The sequence below is a fragment of the Aulonocara stuartgranti genome (genome assembly GCF_965226115.1).
Source record: "Aulonocara stuartgranti genome assembly, chromosome: 20".
In the NCBI taxonomy this organism is placed as follows: domain Eukaryota; kingdom Metazoa; phylum Chordata; class Actinopteri; order Cichliformes; family Cichlidae; genus Aulonocara; species Aulonocara stuartgranti.
The window spans coordinates 27802356-27826368 of NC_138956.1; the positions used below are offsets into that span (position 1 = coordinate 27802356).

The 24013-nt window shown below is 43.7% G+C and overlaps 2 protein-coding genes across 4 annotated transcripts; one reads left to right on the forward strand and one right to left on the reverse strand.

The window, feature by feature from the left end:
• Positions 1 to 1010: 1010 nt before the first annotated feature.
• LOC309697376 (uncharacterized protein) lies at positions 1011 to 12584 on the reverse strand. Of its 3 annotated transcripts, none has more exons than XM_082519250.1 (5): positions 12550 to 12584; positions 4588 to 4663; positions 4276 to 4441; positions 1469 to 1693; positions 1011 to 1371 (listed from the first exon to the last, which is right to left on the reverse strand). In XM_082519250.1, exons 1-5 carry the CDS (start codon positions 12570 to 12572, stop codon positions 1226 to 1228), a joined length of 636 nt encoding a protein of 211 aa, XP_082375376.1. In that variant the 5' UTR covers positions 12573 to 12584; the 3' UTR covers positions 1011 to 1225. The 3 variants fall into 3 exon arrangements, with proteins under 3 accessions (XP_082375376.1, XP_082375375.1, XP_082375377.1); XM_082519249.1 differs by lacking the exon at positions 12550 to 12584 and adding an exon at positions 5672 to 6757; XM_082519251.1 differs by lacking the exon at positions 12550 to 12584 and adding an exon at positions 5271 to 5295.
• On the forward strand, positions 4394 to 20212 carry LOC309697371 (paraneoplastic antigen Ma1 homolog). Its single transcript, XM_082519244.1, has 2 exons — positions 4394 to 4425; positions 17751 to 20212. Exon 2 carries the CDS (start codon positions 18686 to 18688, stop codon positions 19880 to 19882), a length of 1197 nt encoding a protein of 398 aa, XP_082375370.1. The 5' UTR covers positions 4394 to 4425; positions 17751 to 18685; the 3' UTR covers positions 19883 to 20212.
• Positions 20213 to 24013: the final 3801 nt, after the last annotated feature.

Here is a 24013-nt window from a genome sequence, read left to right on the forward strand (position 1 = left end):
CGAATGATCTCAACGTGCTTAAGATACTTTTTTTTAAATTATCTGTCATTTCTGTTCATATTTAAATTAAGAGGTAAAAACTCTGTAACAGAGATGTCATCAAGTACACTGTCAAACTATTGCTCTGTACGGACTCGCGTACTTGACTACTGAGAAACAGCTTTCATGTCAGACTTCTCGTCGCATTTCATTTACTGCTAAGCTGCTTAGCGGCTCTTATTTATCCAAAGTGCGACACCTGAGCACAGACCTGGGCTGTTAAACAAGTATGAGTCAATGCAGAGGTCAGACAGACTGTCCAAATTCTCCCAAACAATCTGCAGCCACCTGTTTAAAATTGACGTAGAATAGAAAATTCTAAGTCTGTTCTTGAGATATTCTTATTTTCTGTTAATAGTTAATCTTTCAAATGACAAGAGATAATGCCTAGATATCTCACCTCATCTTTCCTCTGTATGTTACATATTGACTGCAGGAGACACTCATGTAGAGCTAGTATCTCACATTTATTATTATTATTATTATTATTATTATTATTATTATTATTATTATTATTCAGCTGTAAACCTGACGTGTTTCATAATCGCCTTGGCTATGTTAATCATCATGCTCTTCAGGAAGTCGTCAGGAGGCGGGGAACACAGATGAGAAATTAAAATGGAGCCACAAGGGAAGCAAAACAAGACACCTGAACATGGAAACACAAGACCTTCACAATAAAACACAAAACTGTGAACGTATATAATACAATGTAAAACTGAGTGAAATTTGGAAACATGACACTTTATTTCAATACGTAAATTTAAAAAAACAAAACAAAAACCCTCAAACCACATTTAAATTACAGGCAAGACCATGTAAAAACAGCTTTTTATTTGTTTTAAACAAACTACTGCCATCTTAGGGAAGAATAAAATCACTGCATCAAAAAACCCAAGCAAAGAGGAAAAAAAAAAGAACAGATAAAATCAAAGTCAGCTGTCCAGCCACTTCAAGTCTTCCCCTTCAACACCATAAGATTTGTGAGTTACTCCGTTGTCCCATAACAGCTCCTCACCAACTGTGATGTCCTTCAGGGCAATGAAAAGTATTGTCTCCTAAGGTCCTGTAGGGAAGTTCATTGTAAACTTCTGGGGCTTGATGTTGGGATTTTTCCGGGAATGGTTCATTCGCATTCCATAGGTTTCAATGTCGGGAAGACAGGCACAGGGGAATGCAGTGGTATCTATGCACATACCTCGGTCACACTTGCCCTGAAGAAGAACGGATACCCCAACTGGAGCCTCCGTTTCCCTTCTGCCTTACTGATGTATGTCCCGTGGTAATTGCACACGACATCCCCTTTGCAGAAAGGCATAAGTGCGATCACACCTGTAAGTTGAAAGAGACCATCGGTCATGACAGGGCTCTTAGAAACGTTCACTTGCAATTTAAAGACCATGTAGTCTAAATGATGTGTGCATTTGACCTTTGCCCTTCCATTCCCCAAAGTCTTGCAAAGCCAGGCCCTTCCACTTCTGCTCTGCAGTCGAAGACATGAGGGACTCGTTGTCTTGTATACTGGGTTGCGGAGCAATCCAGGCCTGCAAGATGGTATTGACAGTGGGCTTGTTGGTGTGCCATTTCTCCTTGTCCAAAGCTATCTGTACTCGTGCAGGCTTAGGTGGGTTACCTCTTCTGGCAACTGACTGACCTGCTCAAGTGGTCCAAAGAAAAAATGCAAGTGATTAGTGCAGCTTAAAAATGAAAAATCAACCATATGCATTGTCAGAAAATGCCGAAATCACATATTTGTACCTTGAAAAATTCATTATATTTATAATTGAGCTATCTGTGTATATTTGATAAGTGGTTCTCAAATTGTGGTACGCGTTTCACTATGTGGAATCCACCTAGTGGTATGCGTGAAGTCTCCCAAAAAATTCTAAGATGAAATAATATATCATGTAATGATTGAGGGATTTCTGAAAAGTTAAAAACATACTGTCCTGCTATCACTTCTGGCATAAAGGAAGACGGGAAACTAAACAGCAATGACGTTTGTAAGGTTATTGAAGTCAGGTTAGCTAGTATACAGGGTGGGCCATTTATATGGATACACCGTAATAAAATGGGAATGGTTGGTGATATTAAAGTCCTGTTTGTGGCACATTAGTATATGTGAGCAGGCAAACTCCTCAAGATGGGTGGTGACCATGGTGGCCATTTAGAAGTCTGCCATCTTGGATACAACTTTTGTTTTTTCAATAGGAAGAGGGCCATGTGACACATCAAACTTATTGGTAATGTCACAAGAAAAACAATGGTGTGTCGAAGAGGTTAACACGTGAGGAGCGGATCGAAATTGTGATATCTGGTGAAGGCAGTAACCGGGTCATTGCAGCAGATTTCAATGAGACCACCCATCTCCCATGCTACAGTCAGCAAACTGCTTGATAAGTTTTGTGAAACTGGTTCAGTGTTGGATTTGCCAAAACGTGGATGTAAGAAAACTGTCACTAATGAAGAAACATCAGTGGCTGTCCTAGCTTCATTCAGCAAGAGCCCACAGCGTAGCACTCGCCGCAAGTCACTGGAGAGTGGCATTAGTCGAACATCCCTTCGGTGGATATTCGCTACTCTCAAATGGCACCCTTACAAACTCCAGCTACTGCAGCATCTCAACGAGGATGACCCAGATCAGCACACACAGAATTTGCAGAATGGGCAAAACAAAAATTGGAACAGGACCCTCAGTTCACGCAGAAGATTTTGTTCAGTGATGAGGCAAACTTTTATGTGAATGGTGAAGTTAACAAACAAATCCACCGCTATTGTTCTGACACTAACTTGGATGGATCCCTCCAAGACTGAAACAACAAAAGTGATGGTTTGGTGTGGTATATGGGGTACAACGATAGTGGGTCCATTCTTCATCAATGGAAACCTCAAGGCCACTGGATATTTGAAATTGCTACATGATGTGTTTCCCTCTTTATACACTGAAGCTGGCACGTTCCCTGAGTTTTTCCAGCAAGATGGTGCACCACCACATTATGGGTGCCAGGTCCGAGCATACCTAGATGAACAGTTTCCTGGAAAGTGGATTGGTCGTCGTGGGCCAGTTGAATGGCCCCCAAGGTCTTCCGATCTGACCCCCTTAGACTTTTATCTTTGGGGTCATCTGAAGGCAATTGTCTATGGTGTGAAGATACGAGATGTGCAGCACCTGAAACTACGGATACTGGATGCCTGTGCTGGCATTTCTCCTGCGGTGTTGCTATCAGTGTGTGAAGAGTGGGAGAAGAGGGTTGCATTGACAATCCAACACAATGGGCAGCACATTAAAGACATTTTATAAGTGGTCAGAAACTTGTAAATAACTCATGAAAGAATAAAGTTACGTTGAAACCAAGCACACCATTGTTTTTCTTGTGACATTACCAATAAGTTTGTGTCACATGGCCCTCTTCGTATTGGGGGGGAAAAAAAAGTTGTATCCAAGATGGCCGACTTCTAAAGGCCACCATGGTCACCACCCATCTTGAGGAGTTTGCCCCTTCACATATACTAATGTGCCACAGACAGGACTTTAATATCACCAACCATTCCCATGTTATTACGGTGTGTCCATATAAATGGCCCACCCTGTAATGATGTACTACGTGGTTGCTAGCTACAGAGCTATATAAACACACTGAAGCTAGAGGATGAACGCTAACTTTTTTTGAAAAACACTCAGTTAACGTGAGGGTTTCTGGTGGTTAGGGACAAATGCAATCGCATGGCAGGATCCTTTAAACCAGGGGTGTCGAACTCCAGGCCTCGAGGGCCGGTGTCCTGCAGGTTTTAGATATCACCCTAGGTCAACACACCTGAATCAAGTGATCAGTTCATTACCAGGCCTCTGGAGAACTTCAAGACATATTGAGGAGGTAATTTAGCCATTTAAATCAGCTGTGGTGGATCAAGGACACATCTAAAACCTGCAGGACACCGGCCCTCAAGGCCTGGAGTTCGACACCTGTGCTTTAAACGGACCAAACTTCATTGAGAAAAACAGCTGAGATAATCCATCCATAAATTTGGTTAGTCGTTAATATACTGAAACATTGGGTGCGTTGTACTTAAATCTATTGTATTATTTAATTAGTTCAATCTGTTACTTGTTGTCTCTACACAAGTGTAACCCACATAATTTTCTTAGAGATTATTAAAGTATTTTCATTCTGAAATACACACAAAACAAACAAATCAATGCAACAGAAGAGGCTCCATTAACATGACATGCCCAACCCTTTTCTTCAGCTGAATATCCCTCCATTTCTTGTAGTGGCATCTGTGCTGTGGAAAGCCAGCCTGTACACACTGGCGTTTGGATGGTGGCTCTCCATTCAGGGTGACCGGAAAGGCCTGGAGGAAGGCATCCCATTCTTGGAGTGGCAGGTGCGTAGATGATGCACTACACAAAAGGTGTAGAGAAGGGGGATGGAAATCCATCAAAAGTTTTTAAATGTGGAAACTTGTACCACAGGTTGACTTGTGGTAGTGTGTGATTTATTTTTTTTTTGTTGTTTTTGTTTTTTTTCTTTTTTTTTTAAAGTGTACCTGGTCTGTCTGTAGTCCACCTACTGAGCTTGATGCTGACTCAGCCATGGCATCCTCAGGTTCAGTGCTCAGGTATCTGTGGTTTTTAATGCATGCAAATGAATTAGAGCCAGGAGAGATGAAAAAGCCAAAATACAAGGGGCGAACAGCTTTTTTCTTTTTTTTTTTCTTTTTTTTTTGTCTGTCCCATTTGGTTCTTTGGCCATCAGAATTGTTGTCTGAAGACCAACAGGGATACCCAATGGATTTACTTTGCCAAATGGATCATCGTGGCATTGCCGTATTGGTCCATTTGATCGACCTTTGTTTTTATTATTTATTATATTTTATTTTCAGATGTTACAGACGGGACAAACATGAGTGAGGGATGGGAAAGGGAGAGAGAAAGAGGAAGGAAAAGAAAAACAGAAGGGGAGAGGGACAGTGAGAAAGGGGGGGAGAAAAAAAATCTCCTGGATCACCTGTTGAGAGAAGAATAGAAAACAAGCAAAAAAAAAAACACCAAAGCAACATACTAAACACAACACCATCGCATTAATCTAGCTAAGTGTAAACAGCAGTAAATACTAAATATTCAATGTTGTTGTGCAGCACGCAGGACAGACAGCGCACAATGTGCTTTGAAGTAGCAGCCAAGAAAGGTGTAATTTAAGTCTACGAGCAGTGGACACCTGTGTGCATACCTGTGTGGATCAGCGCGCTAGTATTCAAATGGTTTCCACATGTAATGGTCTGCAAGAGGATGTAGCAAGTCCCCCAGGGCATGAAGCAGGCATGGAGGAGATCCAGGCCCCAGACATCCAGAGGCCTCAGAGTGCGAGAGCCCAAGGAGGACCACCAGAGGGGCATCCGTGCCACCCTCATGGGAAGGGCTGAGGATCCACAGACGAGGCGTCACCCAGTAGCCACCGAGCAGAAGCTAGAGGGGGCTGCACCGGCGTGCCCACTGGCTCTGCCGGCAGCCAGCTGTGCCAGAGTGAACCGAGCCACATGCCCGAGGGCCCCCCGCACCCCAGAGGAGGCCTGACCGAGCAACAGGCGCCAGGCCCCGCCAAGTAGCCACCGGGAGTGAGCTGGTACCTACCTGAGTGCCCAGCCCCGGACACCAAGAACCACCAATGCACCGACCCCTGAGGGCATCAGTCACCGGCAGGGAGTGTGGTGAGGGGAGATAGGCCTTGGAGGGCCTGGGAGTTCCCACAGAGGTGGAGTCTAAGACCCGACCTGACATATACAGTGGGGCAAAAAAGTATTTAGTCAGCCACCGATTGTGCAAGTTCCCCCACTTAAAATGATGACAGAGGTCAGTAATTTGCACCAGAGGTACACTTCAACTGTGAGAGACAGAATGTGAAAAAAATATCCATGAATCCACATGGTAGGATTTGTAAAGAATTTATTCGTAAATCAGGGTGGAAAATAAGTATTTGGTCACCTCAAACAAGGAAAATCTCTGGCTCTCACAGACCTGTAACGTCTTCTGTAAGAAGCTTTTCTGTCCCCCACTCGTTACCTGTATGAATGGCACCTGTTTGAACTCATCATCTGTATAAAAGACACCTGTCCACAGCCTCAAACAGTCAGACTCCAAACTCCGCCATGGCCAAGACCAAAGAGCTTTCGAAGGACACCAGGAAAAGTATTGTAGACCTGCACCAGACTGGGAAGAGTGAATCTACAATAGGCAAGCAGCTTGGTGTGAAAAAATCAACTGTGGGAGCAATCATCAGAAAATGGAAGACATACAAGACCACTGATAATCTCCCTCGATCTGGGGCTCCACGCAAGATCTCATCCCGTGGGGTCAAAATGATCATGAGAACGGTGAGCAAAGATCCCAGAACCACACGGGGGGACCTGGTGAATGACCTGCAGAGAGCTGGGACCAAAGTAACAAAGGTCACCATCAGTAACACACTACAACGGCAGGGAATCAAATCCCGCAGTGCCAGACGTGTTCCGCTGCTGAAGCCAGTGCATGTCCAGGCCCGTCTGAAGTTTGCCAGAGAGCACATGGATGATACAGCAGAGGATTGGGAGAATGTCATGTGGTCAGATGAAACCAAAGTAGAACTTTTTGGTATAAACTCAACTTGTCGTGTTTGGAGGAAGAAGAATACTGAGTTGCATCCCAAGAACACCATACCTACTGTGAAGCATGGGGGTGGAAACATCATGCTATGAGGCTGTTTTTCTGCCAAGGGGACAGGACGACTGATCCATGTTAAGGACAGAATGAATGGGGCCATGTATCGTGAGATTTTGAGCCAAAACCTCCTTCCATCAGTGAGAACTTTGAAGATGAAACGAGGCTGGGTCTTCCAACATGACAATGATCCAAAACACACCGCCCGGGCAACAAAGGAGTGGCTCCGTAAGAAGCATTTGAAAGTCCTGGAGTGGCCTAGCCAGTCTCCAGACCTCAACCCCATAGAAAATCTGTGGCGGGAGTTGAAAGTCCGTGTTGCTCGGCGACAGCCGCAAAACATCACTGCTCTCGAGAAGATCTGCATGGAGGAATGGGCCAAAATACCAGCTACTATGTGTGCAAACCTGGTAAAGACCTATAGTAAACATTTGACCTCTGTTATTGCCAACAAAGGTTATGTTACAAAGTATTGAGTTGTATTTTTGTTATTGACCAAATACTTATTTTCCACCCTGATTTACGAATAAATTCTTTACAAATCCTACCATGTGGATTCATGGATTTTTTTTTTTCACATTCTGTCTCTCACAGTTGAAGTGTACCTCTGGTGCAAATTACTGACCTCTGTCATCATTTTAGGTGGGGGAACTTGCACAATCGGTGGCTGACTAAATACTTTTTTGCCCCACTGTAGACACAGACAAACAGGCACACACAGACACAAACATGCATTCCCACCCTCATGCACACATATACAAACACTCAGCACTCACCCAACGTAAGGATTGACATAAATGGACATGTACACACAATCACGCTCCCCAAACATACTCTATACCCCGGGTCCAGGTACCCTCGCCCCCAGAGGGGGAAACAGAACCCAGACCCAAGAGACGTTACCCTTCCCCCCGGGGTGGAGGCAAGCAGACCGTCCCAGGCTCCGCAGCAGCAGGGAGGCCAATCGGACAGCTAACATCTCCTCCCAGCCCCCCCCCCCCGCCCCGATGGCTAGCAGAGAACGGGGGTGTGTGAAGACCCCATACCTCCCTCCTCCCGCTTGTGTGTAGTGTTGCTGCGTGTTGTTCTAAAGTGCATTTAAAACAAGGGAGAGCATGGTGCTGCTGCCAGAGAGCAGCAGGTGTTAGCATGGCCCCTCCCGAGAACCCTCAATGTCTACATGGATTTAAAATTGAGAGGTGGGCACCAGCGCAAGAGGTAGGTTTGAATACACAGACTGTCCACTGGACGCCGTTAACGTGCCCACCCTCAAGGCCCTGTGTGTGTGTGTGTGTGTGTGTGTGTGTGTGTGAGACGTTCCCCTGGGGGGTGGGGGGGGTCTAGGCGGTGAGGGGGAAGTAACAAAAGTGACCGGGTCAGAAAAAGGAGTCAAGGAGGCGAAACAGTTTAAATAAAACAGTTTTATTGAAGTAAGTCAATTAAAAGAGACGGACAAGCCGTTATCACCATAAAACGCCAACAAAACACAAACAAAACTCAGGCGTTGGTCAAATAAAGCAAAAAGTCAAAAGGAAAGCGCAGCTCACTAGCTGGACAACACACTACACAGCTCACTAGCTGTACCCACACAAAATGGCACTCTGGCCCAGAGCTCACCCTGCTCTGGGCTTAAATACCCTTAATTGCTGATGGGAGTCAGCTGTACAGGAGGGAAAGGTGGCACCTCAGGCAGGAGGTAGTGGGACACGCCCACACAGGCACCCTCAGGAGAGAGAGAGAGGCCCTGCTAGGGCCGTAACACCCCCTCCCATAAATGCAAACCCATGGTTTGTCAATTTACCATAACCAAAAATGAGTCCATAACCGTTTCATGACGAATATTGCAGGCTTTCCACCTACCAAACCCCATAACAACGGTTAGGCATTTCCTGCGGAAACTGCCAATCCCATCTCAGTGGGTTCACAACATTGCCAGAGAGTGGCCCCAGACCCTCGAAACAGTGTCCCATGGGATAGCCAGGGCTTCGAACCATCACGTGTGGAGAACCCAGCAGGCAGCTAGCAGGCTTCACTGAAACACAGACATGACTGTTAGCAAGGGGTGCAGGTCTGAATGGTGGTTTTAAACATGAACCGGAGAAAGGGTCAACCAGCGGCAGCTCAGGGTTAGTTGGCCTTGTACACTGATTACGGGGTGCTACTGAGCAACTGTGCTCCAGGTTTAGCCTTTTAGTAGGCCTGGCAGGCTTGTCAGTTTGAGAGCCACGACTGACTTTACTCAAAACAGGCCCCTTTTTGTGTTATGAGAGTGTAAGTAATGTGGATGTCTAAGTTGTGAGATAAAATTGAGGTACAGGTGGCCAGAAGGGGACAGAGGGGGGGATGTCTCCCCTGCACCCTTGTGACACGCAGAGGAAACTGTACCCACCCCAACATTCAATCGTCTCCCAGACTACACAAGACAACAGACACCCAGGTTAAGTTTATTCTCCACCTCTCTTATGTCTCTCCCCCACCTGCAGAGTGGACTCCTGCAAGGATGGAACAACCTCCCCGCCAGTTGAAGAGCCCCCCAGTTAGGCCGATGCACAAGGAGCCCCCGTGCACCCACCCGCTCACAACCTCGGTGACACACCGACGAGGATCCAAGCCCCCAAGGCCCAGCCAGAGCCCCAGCACGGAGGCGAAGCACCCCTGAACCCCAAACCCCCACGCCTGCCCCGGATCCACTCAGGGGCAGCCAGGCCACCAGGCCAGTAACCTACGTCCACCGGTACAGACCATCCTCCAGCCCCGCTGCACGCAGCCACGAGGAGAACAACCTCTAAGAGTGACCAGAGACACTAACCAGGTTATGAACACAACCCCCGGGTTAAGCCCTCCAGGGATAACGTCTCTAGGGGTCCTCCAGGCGCCCTAAGCCCGTCCCAACTCCATATCAACCACAGTAGCTAAGGCGGGACCAAACCACGACCCCTTACCCCCGCTAGGTGATGGAGCCGATCAAAGGAGCCCAGAGGGATTGATCTAATGTGGTGGCAGAGGCTATATCGAGACTAATGTGATCTATTAGAAGGTTTCTATATTGGCTAGAATTAAGATTATTTTTATTTTTCCAGTTCATGAGGACAGTTTTCTTGGCGATGCATAGGGCAGTAAAAACCATGTGGACTGTATTAGTTTCTGTAGTGACCTCATCCAGTTTTCCCAACAAGCATACTAAAGGGGAGGTTGGAATTTTACATTTCAGACACTTTGATAAGTCTTCACATATCTCGTGCCAAAACTTCTGCACTGGTGAACAGAACCAAAGAGCGTGAATGTAATTGTCTGGTGGTGTTTGTAATTCAACTTGACTGAGGTTAAATTTCTTTTTTTACTATGGATTTAATTTGTTGATATTCTAAAAATCTTTTCTTGTTGATCCCATATTGTGCAACTAGTCTGTCAAATGGAATAAATTCTGTTCCCTCTAATATATGTTCTAAGTATTTAATTCCTTTACAACTCCATTCTGGGAAATTAATCATATTATTGTTTTGTAATATGTCAGGGTTATTCCAGATAGGTGTACGTTTGGGATTAATGAAGACTGTTATTTTTAGAAACTCCCACCATGCTGTCAGAGAGAAGCTGATGTTGATACTTTTAAAGCATTCATGTCTTTTGATGTTTGAGCTAATAAATGGTAGGTCTGAAATCTCTAGATCCTTGCATAGTGCCTGTTCAACATCTAGCCAGGGCTCATCTAAGAAGGTATGTTTTAACCATTCTGAGATGAACTGAAGCCTGTTGGCTAAGAAGTATTGGTGAAAATTAGGCAGATCTAATCCTCCTCTATCCTTGGTTCTTTGTAGCGTTTTTAAGCTGATAAGCGAGGGTTTATCTTTCCAAAGGAATTTGGTTCAGATCTCTGGATTCATATATTTCCAATCTTGTGATGGTTTGTTAGGGATCATCAAAAATAAGTAATTTTATTTTTGGCAAGATCATCATTTTTATAGTGGCGACCCTTCCCATGAGTGATATGGGTAAAGATTTCCATCTAGTCAGATCGCCTTCTACTTTCTTTAGAAGTGGGATGTGGTTTAGTTTAGTTAAGTCTGAAAGCTTAGGAGAAACATTAATACCTAAATATTTAATATTTCCAGATTGTAGTGGGGCAGAGGAAGAATAATGGAAGGAGCAGTTAATGGGGAGAACTGTAGATTTTGGCCAGTTAATTGAATAATCTGAAACTCTTGAAAACCAGTTTACTAGAGTAATTACCTCAGAGGTTGGTTTGTGTGTTTTGCAGAAAAAGCAACACATCATCCGCATAGAGACTGATTTTATGCTCTATGTTCTTACATTTTATGCCCTTAATTGTTGTAACCTGTCTAAATGCTGCTGCTAGAGGTTCGATAAAAATTGCAAAAAGTGAAGGGGAGAGTGGGCATCCCTGTCTGGTGCCCCTCAGGAGACAGAAGCTGGAGGATGTCTGGTCATTTGTTCTGATACGAGCTGTTGGGGAATTGTATAATATTCTTATCCAGTTTATGAAAGAGTTTCCAAAACCAAATTTGTGTAAAGTTGCGAATAAAAATTTCCAGTTAACTCTGTCAAATGCTTTTTCTGCATCTAGAGATAATATTATGGTTTCGATGTTTTTATTGTATGAGTAGTCTATTAAATTAAGTAATCTACGAGTGTTTGTTGAGGAGTGCCGACCTTTTATGAAACCAGTTTGGTCAGGATGAATTAAGAGGGGGGTTATTTTCTCTAATCTCTTTGAGAGAGCTTTGCAGATTATTTTAAGGTCTACATTTAAAAGAAAAATTGGACGATAGCTTGAGGGAAAAAAAGGGTCTTTGCCTGGTTTTAGCAGGAGACTAATGTTGGCAGAATTCATATTTGGTGGTAGTCTGCCATTTTCCTCGATTTCCTGCAACATTCCGTGGAATACTGGTGCCAAAATTATCCAGAATTCTTTGTAGAATTCTGCAGGGAAGCCGTCTGGACCTGGAGCCTCATTATTGGGCATACTTATCAGGGCTTCCTGGAGTTCACCTGGCGTCAGTGGCGAATCCAGTGCCATTGCTTGACTGTCTAGTAATTTTGGAAGAGTTACGTTGTCAAGAAACAAATCAATTTCATTTTTAGATGGGTTTATTTGTGGTGAATATAAAGTTTCATAGAAATCCCTAAAAATGTTGTTTATTCTTCCAGGGTCATATATTGTGTTCCCCGATAAATCTTTAGCAGCACATATAGTTGTTTTTTCTTTCTTTATTTTTAACTGGTTAGCTAGAAATCGATCTGATTTGTTACTGTGTTCAAAATTCTGCAAGTGAAGTCTTTGTATAAGGAATTGGTTTTTTTTTTATTAATAATTTCATTTAATTCTAGTTTTGTCTTGCGTATTTTGTTCAATGTTTCCTGATCTTGGTCGCACGCGTAGGCTTCTTCTAGTGATTTGATAGTTTTTTCTAATTCCTGAATATTTTTGTTTTCTTCTTTCTTTTTGTGTGATGAGAAAGAAATTATTTTACCTCTCATCACAGCTTTCCCTGCTTCCCATAGAACAGAAGCAGATATTCCGGGAGTGTCATTAAAGTCTAAATATGAAGTCCATTCCTTTTTAAAATATTTAATAAAGTCTTCATCTTTAAGCAGTGATGTATTAAATCTCCAGTTTTTACTTGGCGTAGTATCATTCTTGTGCATTAGTGTTAAAGATGCAGGAGCATGATCGCTGACAGCTATAGGATGAATCTCAGTGTCTGAAATGTCACTCAGCAGTGAGCTGCTGACCAAAAAATAATCCAGACGAGAGTAGGAGTGATGGACATGTGAGAAAAAAGTATATTCCTTACTGTTGGGGTGAAGGGAGCGCCATGCATCGCGAAGGCCAAAGTCGCTCCTATACTGTTTGATTATTTGTGGATTGCCAATTGTGCTGAGTTCCTGTTGTGTTGAGCCTATCCATTTCTTCATTTAGTCCAAGGTTGAGGTCGCCGCCAAGAATGAGTGTGCAATCGAGGTGTTCAGAGAGTGCACTAAAAAATCCGTGGAAGAATGAGGGTTCATCAACATTTGGACCATATATACTTACAATACATAGTTTTTTGTTCAATATTGATAGTTTAATAATTAGAAATCTACCCTCTGGATCTATAACTGTATCGAGTACTGTAAAATTAACATTTTTATGTATTAAAATTGCTACTCCCCTTTTGTCTAGAATTATAACAGGCTGCAAACACGTTAGGAAACTCAGGTGTTTTAAGTTCGTTTAAACCTGTGACAGGTCTGTGAGTTCCTTGTAATAAAACAACATCTGCCTGTAGTTTTTTTTTTTTAAGCTGGTTAAATATCTTTAACCTCTTTCCTCTGGAGCCAGCTCCATTTACATTCCATGTGACAAACCTCAGCATGCCCATAATTGTGTGTGTATGTCTAATGATGTACGATGGGTGTTTCGTTTAGACAGGTGGAGAGAATGTGGAAACATCCCTTGTTTGTAAATAGAAAGAGGAAAAAAAGTGTGGTGAGAGGCTCCATAAGTCTGACTATGTGTGTAAATATTCACTAATATGAACAAGCGTGGCTTGCTTATGTGTCCTGCAAGTCTGTGCGTGCTGTGAGGCTGTTGTGAATGTGCTGCCGTTGAGCGGATGTGTTTGCGTGATCGTGGTGTGAAAATATGGAGAAATAGAGGGTGTTGTTTGTAGGTGAGTGGGGAAGTAGGTGACCACAGCAGTGAAAGACAAGAGAAAGAAAGAAACCACATGAACTGTGAGCCACAACAACAAAAAAAGAAACGAAACGGAAACATTCCAATTAAAGTAATGACGGAGGGTGACGGTGTTATATCTGCTATGACATCATATTGATATTACTAGGTTAAACCCATGTTAAAGGAGAAAGTGTGAATGAATAAGAAAAGAGTGTAGCGGGTTCTTATCTGGAGTGCAGTCAATATAACCACGGTGTGGTGCCGGGGTCGCAGTAGAGCTGTCAGTCCACGTAGAGCCGGTCCACGGCGATGACAGCACGGGAGCCTTTCTGGATGAAGCTACGTCGAACTGGGAACAGGACCATGCGTCGTTCCAGGATCTCTTTGGGGAACTGGTCGTTCACGCTGAAGGTCCGTTCCTTTCAGCTCTCTGCCGCGACTCTTCACCTGTTCCTTCTGTTTGAATTGACCGAATTTGCCCATAATAGGCCGTGGTCTCCCGGTCCGCGACCGCACGCCCCCCCAAGCGATGCACTATATCGAAGTCGATGTTCTTTACGGTGTCCTCTGGCAGCTTCAGGTGGATTTTAATGAAGCTTTTCACCGTTGCCTCTGCGTCCTCTCCGGCAGATTCTGGAATACCAGAAAACACAAGATTATCTCTCATGCTACGGGCTTGTAGATCGATAACGGACTCTTTTATTTTTTTATTTTCAATGTTTAGCTGGATCACGTTATCGGTGAGAGATTTGACCGACTCCCGTAGTGTGGCATTTTCAGCGGCAAGCGTTTCCACCTGCTGCTGGCTGAATTCCAGGGATTCTCTCAGAGATTTAAATTCCCGGTGTAAAATCTCCACCAGGGACAGCCTCACATCGAAAGTGGACAATCGCTTGTCGATTGACTCCAGGATGTCTGCGATGTCTTTGCCGGCAGGCGATGTTGTACCGGGGAAGTCTGCCAGGCGACATCTCTTCGATGACGGCGTCTCAATTTTGGCCGGGGAAGATGCACTCTGGGCCTTCTTCATTACTAAATCTTGAAAACAGCGGTCGATGTAATCTTGGAGAGCGTCTAAACTCTCCCTGTTGTCCTCCAGGGTGTTAGAGATGATAGGACAGATGTTGTTAGTTAAATGACAATTGATTAGTATATTTGGTAATACTGAAGCTTGAAAAAAACTTTGTTAAACTCTATGCTACCATTCGCTTTTTTTCCGCCAAATCTCCGGCGTCTGACGTCACCTACAACATGGGTCGCTTACCTTACTCGTCACTTCCGTCACTTACCGTCTCCTCCTCTATCCCGTCTCCTCCTCTATCCACATCTCTGACATACAGCAACATATGTGGTTGACTGTTATGAGTACAGGGTTAGGGTTTCTCTGTCAGATCAAAGAAACAATCTTTCTTAATATGCTTTTGATCCAGTTATGTCAAGCATAGAGATGGACCGATCCGATATTACGTATCGGTATCGGTCCGATACTGACCTAAATTACTGGATCGGATATCGGAGAAAAATAAAAAAATGTAATCCGATCCATTAAATATCACGAAAGCACCTCACAAAACTTGCAACACGCCGTAACTCACCTCAGAACGTTAGCACGTCGGAGCAGTATGCATCACGTGATAGACCGGCTGTGGCATGTAGGACCTGTCGGTGGTCTGGATAGCATTTGGAGCTTCGCTAGCAACCCGGCATTTCATCTCAAACAAAGTTATCCCGAGAGAAGTAAAGCAAGTGTGTAAGTCCATCTCTGAATGTTTGTAAAGCATTCCTGCGTTAAGCTTAACAAGCGACTGCCTCTCCTGCTGCTACTTCAATCATGAAACTGCTTAACGATCAGCTGATCGGCTTTTCTGTCGCGAGTCCATCTCTCTTGTTTGCTTTTGGCCCACTTTGCACCAGAAAGAGGAAACCAGCGGCTGAACAACAGCAGCACGTTTAAGCTTGATCAGCTGTTGTTAGAATTTATTTAATATTACTTTCTACACCAGGATCTTTTTCTACGCAGCTGACGGCTGTAACTGTGCAGGGGCGGATCTAGCAAAGTTTAGCCAGGGGGGCCGATAGGGCATTAACAGGGAAAAGGGGGCACAAAGACATACTTTTCTTTCTTATTCTCATTTAAAATGTCTAGCTTTTAATAAATAATTATCTGACACCCAAAGTTTTAATTTGATGTAAAATGAATAGAAGTCAATTACTGTATATAGTAACTATTAAGTCTAATATATATACCCTAGTAAGCTATAGTACTTTTTCCTTTGGGAAGGTACCATCTGTGCAGTCTGCAATTTTGTTGAAGAAAGATGTTGAATCTATTTAATATTTCTTGAAAAATAATTGATTTCTGTGCATTTTTTTTCACACTTCATCAAATTAAGGTTGATTACGTCGATTAAGCATCATGAGGTGGAGCGTGAGGGGTGGTTCCCTATTTTTTATTTTTTTATTTTTGTTGTTGCTGGGAGTTGGAACCCTATTAGTTAGGTTGCTTAATATTTATGCTAAGTACTCTTTAAAATACCAGAATAGGGAGGATGGTGTAGGTCTAAGTTTATTAGATTGATCAGTATTGCTGAACTATGAAATATTTTTTTTTTGCATAGGGGTATAACAGAATAGCTTTAGTGTAGTTGTTGTTTTAAACTTGAGTATGAACTTATACAAAATGCAGCAAGATATTTAAAAAACAGTTTTGTTGATTAAAAAACACTATATCGGATTCATATCGGTATCGGCAGATATCCAAATTTATGATATCGGTATCGGACATAAAAAAGTGGTATCGTGCCATCTCTAGTCAAGCACTCGCCTCGCTCTCAGGCGTTGTACATCTAATACTGGGTTGGACAGTGGGACCCCACATTCTCCTAGCAAGAACTTGCCCCTGTCATCGCTGCCAGCAATTTGATTTTGCAAGGACACTGCACGGATGTTCTTAAAATAGCAGTCCAACAACTCCAGAGAAAAAAGGAATCAATGCTAAATATCTCATAAAATCAATTCCTCTACCTGTGTGTGGGGGGGGCTTAAAGAAATACAGACTTGCATCAACTGTCATTTCACTTATCGTGCACTTTTATTGTTGGCGGTGCACTTACAAAGTTCTTGAACAGCATTTGCTGTCAGTCCATGTTGTAGGATCAGGATGGCCTTGCGGTACTGTCTGAAGGTAGTCATTGCAAATGTGGGGATACAATCACCGCCTGAAAGCCTTGCGTGGAAATATTCAATGTCCTTCTTGGTCACGGCAAGAATTTCCTTCTTATCAGACCTATTGCAAATGTGACAGAGGTAAGACATCATTGAAAGTGTGTATGTGTCATCCAATATGTGGAAGTGGCAATAAGGTCAACATACCTCGCTGTTGGCACGACTGTCGGGCACGCTTGGGGACTGTCAGTGATGATAAAGCCACGTGTTTGAAGGTGAGTGCAGAGTTTAATGCAAGATTCTTCATCCTTGCAGTACTCCTGGAGCTCTGAGAAGTTCCAGACTACCTTCAGTAGAAAACAGCTTCTGTGAAGTAATGGCTCTGGAAGCTTCTTCCTCACATTCCTGTGGTGTGCAGTCTTTCAAGCACACTCTGCTCAGGTGTGTGCGAATGGACTGTTGGGGCTTTTTACAAAGCAGGCAATAGACAACGCTTCTCTCCATCTTGTTTGCACTTTAAGTACAAAGAGTGAGAGAGAAAATCTCTTCATATCACTTTGTTTTCTCATACTGTCAAAATAAACTGAACAAACAACAACAACAAAACATCCACACACAAACTTTGCTTCCCCCATCCCCCCCCCTCAAAAAAAAAACTTAAAGAAAAAAAAGTGATTTAAAACAAGACAAGAGAACAAACTGCTTCATTTCCAATCTACTACATGGATTTTCACAAAAGACCTGAAACTTTCCCTGATTGTTCCTCAAAGCCTGCTGATTCTTACAGTGCAGGAATGATATAGATAGGCTGCCGACCTCTGATATGGTATTTTTCTTTCTTGCACTTTTTGCACTAACATTTGCTGATGATGTTTAACCCAGTGTTAATTTGGTTATCTGATATTGTGTGATATTCAGTATATATGTATATATCTATATTGGGTGTTATAAAATGTTCTTCAATGATTTTGAGGTTTTTTTTTTTTTGTTTTTTTTTTTGCTATTGGTTTGCGGCTGCTTTACGACAGTCGACTGTGGTAGTACATCCTAGCGGGAGGGGCTATGAGCTCACGTGGCTTGTAGCTGTGCCAGAGAGCAAGCTTGGGTGAGCTAGCGGGGAATATCTTCTTCTGCAGTAGCCTTAAAAAAGACTATTGTTCGTTCTCCTGCCAGGCGCCTTACTGCTGTGCTGCCTTACTGCTGTGCTGCCTCGCTGGTGCCATTAAAGGACAAGCGGCTGCCATCCATTCATCCATCCGGACTTCGATTATTTGGACCGAAGTACTCACACACACACACGCCCGCACTCAGTGCCATACAGTCTCTTTATTTTGCTGGCCAGCTAACATCATTGTTTTGTTTTTTTTCTTTTTGCATTCACAAAGACTATCCAAAGACATTTTGGTTATTGTCAAATAGACACTCTCTGATTACGGACTGAGGAGGTTGTGGTGTTACAACCCCAGGACTGAGAAAAAAGACTCTCTACATAATATATTCACTTGTCTCCTGGTTAGGAGAAGTGATTATTGATGGAAATATTTTTTCTTCTTCTTGTCTTTGTTTACATTGTATCCCAGAGAAGTTTTAAGTTGTTCAGGTTGAAACATTTGCACTTAGTCTGTTAAGTTTCCTTTGATGTATCAGTGTCAAGCTGATGTTTAAGAGGGTATGTTAAGGACAGATGTGCTCCAGTCCATCAATCCCTTAAAGTGCTGGACACCGATGGTAAAGTGCCATCAGACCCTAAATAAATTGTCCTCTGCTTTTATCCATATTGCTTCACTCATTCTTTGGTGAGTAGACGTATTAGTTACAACTAAAAGTAGTAGGAAAAAATTGGCGCCCGAACAGGGACTGGAGCGCATCACTAACTTTATCCTGAAGCACATGCACAGACATCTGTGAATTCATCTACTGCTTTGCAGAGAGAGACTATGGAGGTATGGTTTTGATCCAGAGTACACTGTTTTGTTAAAAGGGGCTAAAGCCAAGATTAAACTACAAGAGGTGCAAAGAGCATTCGCTTTGCTGGATCACGTGGTCAAAATTCAACAAATAGTCTCCCTGACACTATTTAGTGTCAGTTCACTGAGTCCATTACCCCAATGCTCTTAGATGGAGAACATTCAGCAGATGGGGAGTGTTGGGAGGTTATTCAGATAGATGAGTACTGTCCTCAGGGACCTGACAGTTTTCACTTGGCGCATGATGTGGTCCCCCTTGCTCGAGCAATTGATGATGTGACTGCTAGTTTCAGAGAACAAGTAAACGAACTGGCATTAGCATATAATGTGAGCCCCGCGACCTTAAATCAGGCTGCAGTGAGCCACATGTGTGGGAAAAATGATACATATAAGGGGTTAGCTACCTCAACTCCTGCCTTGGGAGTTAAAACTCAGTCCACACCCGGTCCCAGGTCAACTGCCGCCTGTGATGATGGCCATGTGCCCAAGGCTAAACAGGCACTGGATGCGGACTCCCTGCTTGTTGATCCTGTGCCAGCGGAGGTTCAGAGAGTTATCGTGGAGCACATTGTAAAACATGACTCACCCATGCATACTCCCTCTGCTTTTGAGCTCCGCTCATTTTCAGGAAATTCTCCAAAACCCCCTAATGAGGTAGAGTACAGGGTATGGCGACTTAGAGCTAAACAGGTACTAAATGACTCTACCCTTTCCGAAGGGCAGCAGCGCCGTGTTTTCCTCGATAGCTTGGCTAGCCCTGCTTTGAATGTAGCCCTTTCTATTGGGTCTCAAGCACCACCAAAAGACTACCTCGATGAGCTCGACAAGGCTTATGGCAATGTCACTGGAGGTGAAGAGCTGTATATCCAGTACCTAGAGACTTATCAGAATAGTGGAGAAAAGGCATCTGATTACTTGTGCCGACTCCAGACGTTGCTGCAGGAAGTAGTTGACGGTAATGGCATACCTAGAAGTGATTTTGATGTTCAGCTACTAAAGCAGTTCCTCAGAGGTTGCTGGGATGACTCTCTAATTGCCACTCTGCATCTAAAAGAAATAGTGGGATCTGCACATCATGTTATTCCCACTTTCTCAGAGCTGTTTTTTAAAATCAGAACGCATGAGAAAGAGAGTCAATTAAAAGAAATGCACAGGAGACGTTACATGAGCGGCACCTCAACTAAAGTGCAGGCTCGAACACTCGTAGCCACAGATGACGGCAGGCCTTCTGGCACCCTCCCACAGCGCTGGATGCGTGTACCAGAAAGCAACTGGAGGAAAATAAAAATAAAAAGAGGAGTGGAGGAAGTATGTTCGCCCCCTTGTACATGCTTATAACTGTACAAAACATGGCGCAACTGGAGAAGCGCCCTTCCTTCTGATGTTTGGTAGAGAGCCACAGCTTCCGATGACACTTGCATTGCTCAATAACTTTTTCCTGTCATTACAACAACAGATTGCTGGGTTAGTGCAATCTCTGTCGGGTGACAGTGACGGGGACGTCACACTTTAAGCAGGGGTGGATGTAACCCAGTGTTAATTTGGTTATCTGATATTGTGTGATATTCAGTATATATGTATATATCTATTAGGGGTGCAACGATATTCGTATCGATATTGAACCGTTCGATACAGTGCTTTCGGTTCGGTACGCATATGTATCGAACAATACAACATTGGTAATTTATTTTATCAACTTTCCTTCTGACGATGCTGTCTGTGAGCGCTCAGTGAATCTGCGTTCGACTACTCCGCCTAGGCTGCACTGTCGAGCGCAGATCCACTGAGCGCTCCACACAGACAGCATAGTCAGAAGGAAGAGCGCAGGGCAAGCTAGCGAGACAGAAGTTAAGCTCTCCTTGCAACATGGCAAATTGAACCTCCCCCACCCTCATTCAGATCTGGCGTTTGGAATTATTTTGGTTTTCATGTGACGTATGACCCTGAAGGTAAGCGCGTCATGGACTAAAGTAAAACAGTATTGTAACGATGGTTAAGTGTTATTGTACAGTGACATGTTGGTGATCTCTGCACACTGTTGTTGTTCCTCCTTTAAGATTCATGTTTGGTTGTGGTACAGGAAGGGGAGGGGGGACCTGGTTGTTTTGGGTGTGTGTGTGCCAGGCTGGAGAGAAGAGTTGTATGAGGGCGCTCTCCCCGGAGTTAGCAACCCGCTTGCTTATGTGCCGAATAAACGGACAAACTGAGACCCAACCGTCTGGTTCTTGTGAATGTTACAGTATGTTGGATGTGCCACGCGAATGAATTACATGGGTTTTGAATTACATGGGTGGGAGCTAGTGTGTTAGCGCAGTTAGCTCGTTAACGTGTTGGCCGTCTAGCCCCATGCACGGGGCTATCAGGGGTAGCTCGTTAACGGAGATTTGCCGTGTTGTGGCGTTAAGGTCATTTTAACGAGGTTAACCTGAAAGCACTGGTGGGAACACAACGAATATGACTGCACATTTATGCCGACATCCTAGTGCAAAGACAAAAACAACAAGCATGCATGCTACAAACTTTACCCGAGTCATTTAGACAGCCGTTAGCACATGAGTCTCCTTATGGGGACCTGATATGTTTAATATGCTGCTGAGAATATACAGTGGGGCAAAAAAGTATTTAGTCAGCCACCGATTGTGCAAGTTCCCCCACTTAAAATGATGACAGAGGTCAGTAATTTGCACCAGAGGTACACTTCAACTGTGAGAGACAGAATGTGAAAAAAAAAATCCATGAATCCACATGGTAGGATTTGTAAAGAATTTATTCGTAAATCAGGGTGGAAAATAAGTATTTGGTCACCTCAAACAAGGAAAATCTCTGGCTCTCACAGACCTGTAACGTCTTCTGTAAGAAGCTTTTCTGTCCCCCACTCGTTACCTGTATGAATGGCACCTGTTTGAACTCATCATCTGTATAAAAGACACCTGTCCACAGCCTCAAACAGTCAGACTCCAAACTCCGCCATGGCCAAGACCAAAGAGCTTTCGAAGGACACCAGGAAAAGTATTGTAGACCTGCACCAGACTGGGAAGAGTGAATCTACAATAGGCAAGCAGCTTGGTGTGAAAAAATCAACTGTGGGAGCAATCATCAGAAAATGGAAGACATACAAGACCACTGATAATCTCCCTCGATCTGGGGCTCCACGCAAGATCTCATCCCGTGGGGTCAAAATGATCATGAGAACGTTGAGCAAAGATCCCAGTACCACACGGGGGGACCTGGTGAATGACCTGCAGAGAGCTGGGACCAAAGTAACAAAGGTCACCATCAGTAACACACTACAACGGCAGGGAATCAAATCCCGCAGTGCCAGACGTGTTCCGCTGCTGAAGCCAGTGCATGTCCAGGCCCGTCTGAAGTTTGCCAGAGAGCACATGGATGATACAGCAGAGGATTGGGAGAATGTCATGTGGTCAGATGAAACCAAAGTAGAACTTTTTGGTATAAACTCAACTCGTCGTGTTTGGAGGAAGAAGAATACTGAGTTGCATCCCAAGAACACCATACCTACTGTGAAGCATGGGGGTGGAAACATCATGCTATGGGGCTGTTTTTCTGCCAAGGGGACAGGACGACTGATCCGTGTTAAGGACAGAATGAATGGGGCCATGTATCGTGAGATTTTGAGCCAAAACCTCCTTCCATCCGTGAGAACTTTGAAGATGAAACGAGGCTGGGTCTTCCAACATGACAATGATCCAAAACACACCGCCCGGGCAACAAAGGAGTGGCTCCGTAAGAAGCATTTGAAAGTCCTGGAGTGGCCTAGCCAGTCTCCAGACCTCAACCCCATAGAAAATCTGTGGCGGGAGTTGAAAGTCCGTGTTGCTCGGCAACAGCCCCAAAACATCACTGCTCTCGAGAAGATCTGCATGGAGGAATGGGCCAAAATACCAGCTACTGTGTGTGCAAACCTGGTAAAGACCTATAGTAAACGTTTGACCTCTGTTATTGCCAACAAAGGTTATGTTACAAAGTATTGACTTGTATTTTTGTTATTGACCAAATACTTATTTTCCACCCTGATTTACGAATAAATTCTTTACAAATCCTACCATGTGGATTCATGGATTTTTTTTTTTCACATTCTGTCTCTCACAGTTGAAGTGTACCTCTGGTGCAAATTACTGACCTCTGTCATCATTTTAAGTGGGGGAACTTGCACAATCGGTGGCTGACTAAATACTTTTTTGCCCCACTGTAGCCCAGAAGAAGCGTATAATATAGCTTTTATTTTGGAAAGAGACATTTCTCTGTAATAAATTCTCTTTTCCAAAGATGAGTGATTCCTCAATCAGATACAGGGCTCACAAAATCGCTAGCCCGATTTTTTCCAGTCGGGCTACCAAAATCTATCTCTGCCCTGCCCGTCCGGCTATTGTAGGAAGGAAAAATATATGTCAATGCTTTTGCATTCTTTCGGAAATGTAGCTGGGTAATTATGTCATTGGCATCGGTGAGCCACTGTCAATATGTGACATATTGAAATCCCGTTTGAATTTGCGCTTGTTTTTTTGCTTTCACTTTGCAATCGCGCGAACTGTGTATAGAGAGCGACAGTACTGATTGGTGAGTGATGATAATTTGTGCACCAATTCCTCTGACATCGTCTTATTAATCGTTAGCTTACTACGCAAACATGACAAGTGAAATCTCCTGCAGCAAGCTCAAACATGTGAGAGGTTGATCGCGCAGAGAATCGCTGAGCTTATGTGAGTGCGTGTGTAAAAGTAGCAGGATTTATATTTTAGTTCTGCTGAGCCAAATAAGACAGGTCAGGGTGAAGAAGTGACAGCCAAAGAAAAGCTTACCACAAAACGGAAAAGTTATGACAAATCAGACTATAAGGCAAAAAGAAAGTGCAGCTTTATGGTTTCATGGACAAAATAATTTCTGTGGCTGCGATATGATGAGCTAAACAACCAGGGCTGCACATAAGTGGTCCGCAGGTGCGCATTCGCTGTCAAAATAAAAAACACGCACAAGGGTTAGGGTTAAATTTAAAAACTGTACTTTTGAGTTAAAATATATATTTCTAATTTTAATAAATGACAAATTAAAAACGCATGAACATTTTTTTTTGTATCGAAAAAATATCGAACCGTGACACCAAAGTATCGAACCGAACCGTGAATTTTGTGTATCGTTGCACCCCTAATATCTATATTGGGTGTTATAAAATGTTCTTCAATGATTTTGAGGTTTTGTTTGTTTTTTTTTTATTGCTATTGGTTTGCGGCTGCTTTACGACAGTCGACTGTGGTAGTACATTCTAGCGGGAGGGGCTATGAGCTCACGTGGCTTGTAGCTGTGCCAGAGAGCAAGCTTGGGTGAGCTAGCGGGGAATATCTTCTTCTGCAGTAGCCTTAAAAAAGACTATTGTTCGTTCTCCTGCCAGATGCCTTACTGCTGTGCTGCCTCGCTGGTGCCATTAAAGGACAAGCGGCTGCCATCCATTCA

Coding starts and splice junctions, on each gene's coding strand:
- LOC309697376 (XM_082519249.1), bottom strand. CDS start 5,727: ATGCCCTCAGGGGTCGGTGCATTGGTGGTTCTTGGTGTCCGGGGCTGG. Junction 4,664..5,671: donor GTCCGGGGCTGGGCACTCAG/GTAGGTACCAGC, acceptor TAAAAACCACAG/ATACCTGAGCACTGAACCTG. Junction 1,694..4,275: donor ATATTCAGCTGAAGAAAAGG/GTTGGGCATGTC, acceptor CCACTTGAGCAG/GTCAGTCAGTTGCCAGAAGA.
- LOC309697371 (XM_082519244.1), top strand. CDS start 18,686: ATGCTCTTAGATGGAGAACATTCAGCAGATGGGGAGTGTTGGGAGGTT.